Raw genomic sequence first — 11,128 nt, forward strand, 5'->3', positions numbered from 1 at the left:
TGACTGGCTCTTGCCTGTCATAACTAAACCCTTTGCACTTTGCATTCTTTTAAAATAACGAGTTATCAGTACCAAGAAAAAAGAATATCAATGTCAGATTGAATATTACAATGTTAATATAGTACATGTAATATCTGTATCAGTGAAAAATAACTTTATGCTTCCAGTCCATAGCGTTCGCTTCTTCTACTCAGCTCTGCTTGACAGCACTAGATTAACTTCGCTCACTTTGGCGTCTCAGAAATGACTTGGCTTCTTTCTGGTAATAGCTGTAATAAAAAGTAATTGAAGTGTCAGTTCCAGACTTTCTGGAGTGAAAGTGATCATTTAAGTCTTTTATTGCTTTGAAAACTGCTAATGTGAAATGTTAGGCAGAACATTCATTAAGGTGCAGCACCTTAATCAGAGTCACTTAGGGAGACAGTTTCAGGAGCTTCATGCTCTTCTTCAGAGAGGAACAAAGACCAAAAAGGAGAAACTCACTAAGAGCATGAAGAAGAACAAAGACCAAAAAGGAGAGACCCACTAAGAGCATGAGGAAGAACCACTGAAAGGAACCAAGACTCAAAAGGACATCAGAACCACTGAGAGGAACCAAGGCCCAAGAGGACCTCACTAAGAGCATGAGGAGGAACCACTGAGAGGAACCAAGACTCAGAAATGAAACCATCCTCTCCTGGGCAGCACTGGATAGTGGGTTTCTAATGTTACCAATGAGAATTGACCCATTCATGTTCTGCCCACAAATGCCAATTCCTTTGTTTTGAGTGCTGCTGGGTTAAATAGCCTCACCTATGGTCACGACCTTTGGGTAGTGACCGAAAGAACGAGATTGTGGATACAAGCGGCCGAAGTGAGCTTTCGCCGCAGGGTCGTCGGGCTCTCCCTTAGAGATAGGATGAGAAGATCGGCGATTCGGGAGAGGCTCGGAGTACAGCCACTGCTCCTCCATGTTGAGAGAAGCCAGTTGAGATGGTTCGGGTATCTGGTAAGGACGGCCTCTGGACGCCTCCCTAGGGAGGTGTTCCAGACATGTCTGACGGGGAGGAGACCCCGGGGAAGACCCAGGACACGTTGGAGGGATTATATCTCTCGACTGTCTTGGGACAGAGGTGGCGGGGGAGAGGGAGGCCTGGGCCTCTTTGCTTAGGCTGCTGCCCCCGTGACCTGGACCCGGATAAGCGATTGAGGATGGATGGATGGATGGATGGATTAAATAACAATATTATTTACAGACTATTGGCTGAAAACCCATTCAGACTAATACAATGGTAGTGCACTTGTTTAGAGTTGCTATATAATGTTGTCAAAACTATGCCTGATCTATTTGAACAGTGAGACCTTTTGTGCATGTACAGAATGAACCATCTGAAATTATTGACGTACTTGAAATGTAGGTATTTTGACAAAAAGAAGTGCTGAAAGGCAACACTGTCTTTACTCTTCCCCTCACTTTACCCCCAATTCCCTGCTACAGGAGCGAGCAGTTTTTTGGCAGTCCTGGGGACATGGCGTCCTCGGCCGAGAACATCCGCGACAGGATGAAGCTGGTGGAGGACAAGAGGCTGCAGCAGGAGGAGGCAGAGCAGCTACAGGAAGAAGTTGCTCTGGAAGCGGGACCTGATGAGAGTTAATGAATGCTAAAAAAATCCTTGAGAACCTGAAAGAAATGCTGCGTTAAGTTTACTCCATTCACCTGTATACATCATTTCCACATTACATCAGCGCTAGGCCAAGCCTTAAAATGCGGAATCGTGATTAATCACATTCTTTTATGGAGTTAATCATGATCACATTTGACTTGTTTACTGTCCTTCACCCTAAAAAAGAGACTTTTCCATTTAAAAGCAGCACATAATGTTATATTAGGAGCGGACAAGATAAGCTTCTTCAGAGGGAATTTATTATTTCTGCAGCTCTAGTTATTTTCAGTATGAAACCTGAACATGAAAATCCCACAGAGTGAACAGTTTTCAAAGATGACTTCCTTCGGGAGCAACATGTCCCAATCAGTGAGTGTATACAGTTGTGTGATAAAGTTTTGGCGCCCTGGTCAAATTATGTTTTGTTTGCTGAATGAAAATAAGTGAACTCATCCTCTACTTAAGAACTCATTTCCGTACATCGTAGTGCACTATTACTGTTTATTCGCTGAGTTTAACATACTGGGGGGAAAATAAAGCATAAAATGTGACCTGTGCAAAAGTACTGGCACCCTTGTAGTTAATATTTTATTTCCTAATATATTAAACTCAGTAAATAAATAGAAATTGTGCACTAAAATTGGCACAAAAAAATTTTAATTTTGTAGAGGATCTGTTAACTTGTTTTCACATGGAGGGTTTTTTCACTTAGGCTTGTCTTAACTTTTGCATATGACTGTATATCATATATCGCTGTTGTTGGGGGGGGGGAAACCTGGCATCTCCATTTTTGTCCATTTTCGTTTTTCAGTTTTTGACATCATTTGAAAATGCCTGTTGTCCTTTACAATATGTGTAAATTTCATGATGAATGGACCAATCGTAAAGGCCCAAAATGACTTGGAAGTCTGGTTCCACTGACTTACATTACTTAAAAAAACCTTTTCTTTTAAAGATACCATTTTCTAGGTATGGCAACAGCGATATAGTCAGTGTTTCTGCTCCTCCACGATTGTTGCTTCTCACTTTTGTTGATACAACTCATGAATTCTTCTTACTGTAGAGGCTCTCGAGGGGAACTGAAGCTCCACTTTGCTCTTGCTTTTGTTAGTTTGCTGCTCATTGATTTATCCAAAGTTCTTCCACAAGTGCTGTCCAGCAGTTATTTTTTGGTTAACTTTGACAACACAACTGTGTCCCAGTTTGCTTATTTTTCGCTTATTTTTTGTTTCATATTATTCTTGTGGAAATGATGTAGGGTGCAAGTAAATTTAGTGCACCTCTTCTTCTTTTTTTTTCCCTGTAAAAAATGAGTCATCTGGACCTCCCTCAATCCAGCTTGACCTTCATATGCCCCCTTTTCTTCCCTGAACAGGCCAGGAATGTCTCCAGTTATTGTCTGCCCAAGCCAAGCCATCTTAACTCCTTAAAAGCAGTGAGAGGTAGTACCCCAGTAGGTTCCTGTTGCATTACTTTCACACCAGTACAGCTGAAGGAAAGAGAAAAAAGACTGAATTCTCAGTATAAAGCTTTACATTTATTGGGTCACCTTTATCCATCCTGGACAGGTGACTTTAGCTTTTAACGGTGCTACTAAAGCCTATAGAATGTACAGTAAGAAGCACCATCTCTCTACCCCCCCCCCATTAGTACTTGGTGCTGTAGATTTTTAGGCCTATGGTGAACTTCCTGATTGACAGTAAGAAATGTACTTAGATTTTTTTTTCCTCTGGTTTTTCCATTGAGTGTCACCAGAACGTTCGCCGTTTTCACTTCCTGTGCCAACATGAATGCCCATTATAAAGGCCTTTGATTCAGGCATAAACTGCCAAAGGTACTATTGCAGTTAGCGCGAGCTGTGTGTGTGTGAGAGAGGCTGTATGTATGCGAGTGAGTGTTTTACAGATATGGGAGACAACAGCAAGCCATTAATAGTGGACATGGCGGCGATTGTACAGACTTTTTTCCGGCATCAAAAGGTACAAATGAACAATAGGGCTTTGTCAAGTTGGAGCATCGATGAATAAAATGTGAAACTGAAATTGTTTCATCTCATAATTGTCAATCTAATGTTTATGCTGCTTGCATATTTGAGGCATGTCATGAAATAATGAAATCCATATTTATTGATTTCTTTTTTTACTCAGCATTTATAATTGTATAATGCTTTTTGGCTATTTTTAAGTTTTTAATTATGTATTTTATGAAAATCTGGGGTCGTATGAGCCAAAAAAAAAATCTAACCAGAAAGTACTGCAGAGGGAGATTTGGGAGAATGTTTAGTCTATCATGCTATCATACTGACAGGCTCAGCATTTACAGGAATGTCCGCCGTTATCGCGTATATGCTGAACATTTTTGCTTATGCTGTCATGCATTTTACAGTGGCTGTACAGGAAGTTTCTAACCCACAAAATAAACTTATTGTTATACCCCTTAGATCTGACTGCTGAATATGAACTGTCATCCATCATGATGTGTTGGGGAGAGCGGGGACACTGCACTTTTATTTTTTGCGAAATTTTACATTTAGTAAGAATAACCTTAAATAATATATGCATCAATGTATGTAAACAAACCAGACACATTCATTTGACTACAATGAAACCGCAAATAGCAGCTCAGTAAGACTGAAATATATTTTATTTCGTATGTTTTTGATTCATTTGTGAAGTAAACATTGCAAAAATAAAATGTTTTGGGTTTGTATTTGCAGAATAGGGCCTCCTCGCGTTGGGGCCTCATTCACCAACCGTTCCCAAGAAGAAATGTCGTCCTAAAACCCGCTTACACGGTTTTCACAAAGGTTCTGACATTCACCAGTGTTTTCTTATTTAGGGTTTGTTCTTGGGTAAGAATCTATCACACACTCAGGAGCACAAAGGGGCGAACAGTTCTGCAGTTTAAGAGCACGTCATGGATCTGACGTAGACTTTTTCTTAGAACCTCAAGAACGCACACAAAAAAAAAAAGTGGGAAGACCCTGGTGAAGGAGGCCCGTTTGTTTTCTTCAGGGGTCTTGGTTGTAACAGCATGTTAAACTAACCCTGCACTGTGGAGGCTTTAGACTTTAGCTCTGACTGAGTTCTTACGTTCTTCTGAATCCTATGTTACAGCCGCCTAGAGAGAAACTGTAAATAATATAGGACTGAATCTGATTTATGAACAGTCAGTAATCAAAACCACTTAGAAGGGAAAACGGTACTTTTACAAAAACAGCTTTCACTGAATGTCTAGAATGTAGAAACTTCATATAGCTGTAAACATTTGCAAATGACTGATTATGAGAAGCACACACTCGTTTACCGCTTAAAATCCTGATGTTGCGTTTCACCCAGCGTTAGGTTGTGCCCTGATCTCCCCTAATAGGTACACTTAGTGTGTCACTTTGTTCTTATTATAAAATGAGCTCAAGATGGATGAGTCGCATTACCAATTGCCCTTTAATTCACTGCAGACACTGCTATTTCAGCGTGATTGTGCACTAAATGTCCAAAAGTTTGAGGACAGCCGCTCACCTAGCGTTTCTCCTGAAATGAAGGGTATTGATGGGGAGTTTGCTGCAGTAACAGTCTCTACTCTTCTGGGAAGACTTGACACTTGATGCTGAAAAGCGTCCTATTCTATTGGTCATGGCTTTTCTATTTACAAGCTCTTAATGCATGTAACAGCAATCGGTGCACCTTAAAGTAGCTAGATTTACTCGTTCGAGAGGCTGTCTGGAGATCGTGTGAGTGCCTGGACTCAATAATCTGATCTTAGATTTCTGCAGTTGTCAGATTACTGTAATGGTCATATAAGCACCATATTCTGATCTAGAAATCTGATGAGAGCCGGGTTTTAGCTCAGTGATCAGATTTCTCAGTGCATGTGAACTCTTACTCTGATTTCTTTCGGGTTTCTCAATCTGCTCGTGTGAAAACAGACGGCGGTACTGGAAATAAACAAGCGGCGGTGCTGCGAGACGCAGCAGAACACTTGGAGTGGAACCCAAATAGCCAGCATCGAAAGTGCCCTCCCTGGGGTATGCGGGTATTTGCGGATTACTTTCGGTCCAACCAGCTAGGTTGGACAAAAATGGATCAACATAATAGCCCAAATTACATCTACGCATCCATGCAGCCGGTGTTTCTTCCGGCTCTGGTTTCGGGAACGACGTGCCCATTATGGAAAAATACAGTGAGAGCTGTACTGAGAGTTTCCACTATAGGACGTTCCCTGTCTCCCACTAAGCGCTTAGGTTTAAATGTACCCTCTCTACTCTCACTCTCGTACTCCCGCCCACCCGACAGGGCTGGGTCGGTTCGCTCTGAACACCCAGGTGATCTCGACAACCAGGTAGAGGTCCAAAAACGATTAATTGGACTTACCTGGGTGAAGAGAACACGTCGGAGGTCACCATTTGAAAGGACCGGCCGTTTTTGGTCCGTTCATGAAGAGGAACCAGAGAGTGGATCACCTGTCCCGTGGAAAGCCTCAGTGCAGTGAGCGCGCTCGGTGCAAGAAGACAGAACGACTCTCTTAATCAATCAAAGAGTTTATTAAGTCTTCTGCACAAAGAAAGAAGGGCACTCCTTCTTTTATACAAACACGTCCTGCCCTGTTGCGTACAAGCAAACAGGGTGGACCCAAATAAGTTGTCTAACAGTCATGAAATGCTAAGCTGACACTCACGGACCACCGGAACTGCCCAAAGGAGGGGGGCTTCTGCTCTGTGTACGATAATCTTACTTACGAAAGAGAACAAATGGTTCTGGACAGAATGTTGTCCTGATAAGAGGAGCAAGTTGTTTGTGCAAAACTGCCAAGGACAGTAGCTATGCTTACGGCAAAGTCTGCTTAGAGCAGAGTTAACCCTTTCAGACGCGGAAACTGATTACGATCTCAACGAAATGAATGATTATTCATCATTCTTCATGAAAACGTTCATCTTCTAGATGATGAATGAATAAAATTTCAGCTAAAGTGGTGCAATGATTTAAAAAAAAAAAGCTGCGGCATCCAGTTCGAGTTTTACGTTATGCTGGTCATGTCTTCTGAAAGTTTATTGGCTGATTGCAAAGCAGAAATCTGATTAGTGTCTGACTCATTTAGACCTGGATTATCTGGTTACTCAAGTGTGTGTAAACACGATCAGGTTACTGACCAAATCTGACTTTCTGCAGTCATGAGATTATTAGGTGCATGGAAATGCACTCATACATTTAGGCCTGGAAGAGCCTCATAGATGCTGTGGTGTTTGTTCAGGACATTTCACTCTTTCTGATGTTTGCAGTTTTGCATGTGTAGCTGAGCTGGTAGAGCCTGAGCTGGTGAAACGACTCACTTTCCTGAACCACAGCTGATTTCTTTCTGCATCTAAGCACAGGATCCTGCCCCGTAAGGTGAAATCCTATGAAGACAGACATCCCAGTGTTCCAGGCATGCAGGTGCAGCACGGTGTAAGATATGCTACAAAACCTGAGCACATGTTGGCTATTTGGCATAACGGCCTGTCCCAGAGGACAGAAGACATTTAGGGAGCTACTTTGAAGAAAATGTCACAAGTACATTGATTTAACACCTTTTTGCTCATCTCTTAATTTTATTTTACAGTGTTTTTTACTTGTTCTGTGACTTGTGTATTGCAAATACGTGTCAGCGATAGGACCAAAATGTGATGCTGCAGAACTTGTGGCCATATTCTTGGTACACCTCCTTGTTTCTACGCTCATTGTCCATCTTATCAGCTCCACTTACTGTATAGCTGCACTCTGTAGTTCTACAGTTTCAGACTGTAGTCCATCTGTTTCTCTTATACTCTGTTACCCTGTTCTTCAGTGGTCAGGACCCCCATGGACCCTCACAGAGCAGGTACTATTTGGGTGGTGAATCATTCTCAGCACTGCAGTAACACTGACGTGGTTGTGGTGTGTTAGTGTGTGTTGTGCTGGTGTGAGTGGATCAGACACAGCAGTGCTGCTGGAGATTTTAAACACTGTGTCCACTCACTGTCCACTCTATTAGATGCTCCTACCTTGTGGGTCCACCTTGTAGATGTAAAGTCAGAGACGATAGCTCATCTGCTGCTGCACAGTTTGTGTTGGTCATCCTCTAGTCCTTCATCAGTGGTCACAGGCCGCTGTTGGCTGGATATTTTTGGTTGGTGGACTATTGTCAGTCCAGCAGCGACACTGAGGTGTTTAAAACCTCCAGCAGCACTGCTGTGTCTGATCCACTCAGACCAGCACAACACACACTAACACACCACCACCAAGCGCACCTATACAGTAAGTGGAGCTGATCAAATGGACAATGAGTGTAGAAACAAGGAGGTGGTCATGATGTTATGCCTGATTGGTGTAAGTTAATACAGTATTTAGTTATTCTGAGGCTTTTAATAAGTGAACAGATACAATGTAACAGCGAAGCATCCATGTCAAATAACAAAAAAACTGTTATAGTTACAAATGAACTACACAAATAAAAAATACATAAGTTAATAATGTAATAGGTCATCATTAATTTAACAGTGTGACATGAGTGGTCCTTGTTTACCGGCTGTCTACAGGTGGTCTGTTTTCATAATGAAGCGTGCAGCGTTCCAGAGATGATAACTCAGGAAAGTATTTTAGGTGTAGTTTAATGTGATGGTGAAAATGTAGCTGCTTTCTGAAATAATCAATAATAATAATAATAATAATGTCAGATGTTTTGGATTTGTTTAACACAATCTATATTACCATATTGTTATGTTTAGGAACAAAACCTTGTCTCTATTTTTGGGATTGCTTGTGATTTTATCATTATTATTACTAGTGTTACATCATTTGAAAACAGCCGCTGCCATTTACATTGTGTCAATTTTATAATGAATGTCCCGTCAGAAATGGTCCAAAAGAATAGGATAATATATTAATGTTGCTTTAATTTACATTGGAAGTAATGTTATTTTCTTCTCCTGTAAAGCTGCTTTTTAGAGACAGGAGGTTTTGTTCCTACAGTGCCAATGTGCACCATTTAACCCTCTATTGCACGATGTTGCCTCAGGGCAACAAACTCCTTTTCCTCTCTTTACAGTAATGTTATATGTATATAAAAACAGTGATAGTTAACCATAAAGGGTCAATAACAATCATGTACTTGGTCATTTTGTGTTTTAGTGTGCATATTTATGAATTTTTTTAAATATTCAGCATAATTTTTTAATGAGAATTTGCAGAAATATGTATGTTGCCTAGAAGCAACAATGTGTGACAGTGGAATGGATTCAGCCAGTCACAAGCCAGGTCTCACTGCTTCAGGGAACACGGGTCCAGAAATACCAGCTGTTTCTATTGTTGCACGAAGTTACCTCAAGGCAACATAATCCAAAAGGATCTGTGCACACCATTCATTCGTTCATTCATTCATTCATTCATTCATTTATTTATCGGGGATTTTTTTAAAGTTGCTTTCACAGTGCGTGCAGTAAATGGAAATTTAGAATAGTTCATAGAAATTTACTGTAGTTCTGATGTGTTTACTATTACTCACCATTCGTACACTATTATAAATATGAAAAAGGTAAGGAAACACTTACCTGCTGTATTTTTGTGCACTTTGCCGTGAGAGTCTGCAGTGAGTCAGTTCAGAGCGAGAAAGTCCTGCTGCTTGGTTTATATATAGACGACTCTCTTTACTCCTGGAAACAGAGCTGTGGAGTAACATGCTGTTCTGACATCTATCGGCTGCTCCCTGGATAACACGACCAAAATAGTCTGCCTGTGATAAGTGTGAGCTCCATCATTGACATGCAGGTCACATACCGTGCAAGAAAAAATTTGTGTTCAGACAAATGCACTGCAAAAAAAATAAAAATACAGCAAGTGAAAACCTTTTAACTCCTCGAGACCACCGGTGGGTCCAAACCGCACTTCATCATCTTCATAACGTTCATACTCCATAAGCTCCATCCAGAAGCTGGGCGTCGTGTGAGGCTGTAGCTCTTCTCTCCAGTCTAATAGACGGTGACGTCATTTTAAACCCTTATAATAAAAGAAGCTGAACTTTGTTTTTCTACTGAAAGTCGAGCCGTTTTTCAACAACACAAAGAGCGTCGGAGATTTTTGGCTTTCAGCAGTAAATTATGAGCATATAGTGACGTGTAGATCATAAAACACACGTTCTGTTAATTTGAGGGGCTTTTACAAAAAAATAAATAAAAATTGCATTTATTTTGTGTAGTTACTGAATAATCTATTTTCTGATTTTGGTCATGTAGATTCAGATGGAAAATGAAATTATACCCTGTAGCCAGTGTGTCAAAATGTCAAGGACCAGTAGAAATGATCCAAAAAATCATTTCTCCAATAACTTGCAGTAGAAGTTAAGGATGTTTTTAACTTCTGTAAAGTTACATTTTTGGAGATGCAACGTTTCTCAAAGAAATTGCAGTAAGAATATAATGACTAACCTGCCTTTGTCTAGACGTTTTGTCTTGTATCCAGTCGTCTTTATGAAGAGAAACGATCGTTTATTTGCTTGTTTCAGGAGTTAATGCCTTTCAGGACGTAACATTTCCTGCAAGGCCTGTAAGTATATTTCATTGATAAGATCACTTTAAATAAAAATGTTTAGAGATATTTTGTTCATCTACTAATATTGGTGCAACAATCTTACAGAGACTTACACTGTACTGTTCCTAACTCTACATGACACCTACATAAGCTTGTCATTAAAAGTGACATAACACTACATAACTGTTTATAAATGCTTATTCCAACAGGCATCATCTGTCATAAATGCTACTTTAGCTGACTTTGATCAAAATTTGGCACATTACCTTTTATTATGACGCTCGTTGGAACAAGCATTTGTAAACGGTTATGTAGGGTTATGCCACTTGTCATGACAGGCTTATGTAAGTGTCATGTTGCCTTATGAACAGCACCCTGCAGTAAAGTGTTACCAAATATTGCCAGCATTGATTTTTAATCTGTGTAATTTCCTCCTTTTTATTTGAGAGAATTCCACCAATTTTTAAGCATTTCTGCATAATTAATGGTCAAGATGTAAACGAAGTCCTTCCGAGTGGTTTGGTGTGCTGTCTATGGAGAAACGTATCAAGTCCGAATTGCTCACAGTGGTGGTGATGGGAACCAGACGTCTGAAGAGCTTAATGCTTCTACAAGCTCTCTCGCGGAAAGTTGTTGCAAGTTATGATTATTAATGTGCTCCCTGATGTCGGAGACGTTGTTTGACGATAATTTGTGAAGGTTTTGGCCTAAAATGTATTTTTAAAATGTATTCGTTTTGGTGGGGTACATGCCGTGTGTTGGGAATGAAGGGAATAGTACCTTTTTTCCAGATTTCCCACTGTTTTCCCATTATCAACGTTCCATATAAACACTCAGAAGACACGTCTCGGTTCACTGGTGGTTTTGGATGGTAAATAAAATGGCTATGTTTGTGTTGTAGTCATGGCGACCCCTGGGTCCTTTCACCAGTCTAAGTTTCTCTACAAT

At 40.6% G+C, this 11,128-nt stretch overlaps 1 protein-coding gene across 3 annotated transcripts in view; it reads left to right on the top strand.

Moving 5' to 3' along the window:
* sestd1 (SEC14 and spectrin domains 1) overlaps positions 1 to 4,082 on the top strand; it is a 93,443-nt gene extending 89,361 nt beyond the window's left edge. For all 3 annotated transcript variants that reach the window (XM_017710605.2, XM_017710607.2, XM_017710606.2), the window contains exon 19: positions 1,478 to 4,082. In XM_017710605.2, coding sequence (XP_017566094.2) covers positions 1,478 to 1,634 — 157 coding nt within the window. In that variant the 3' untranslated portion in view covers positions 1,635 to 4,082. The remainder of the gene's footprint in view (positions 1 to 1,477) is intronic.
* The last annotated feature ends 7,046 nt before the right edge of the window (positions 4,083 to 11,128 follow it).

Source organism: Pygocentrus nattereri, chromosome 6 (genome assembly GCF_015220715.1).
Source record: "Pygocentrus nattereri isolate fPygNat1 chromosome 6, fPygNat1.pri, whole genome shotgun sequence".
Classification (NCBI taxonomy): Eukaryota; Metazoa; Chordata; class Actinopteri; order Characiformes; family Serrasalmidae; genus Pygocentrus; species Pygocentrus nattereri.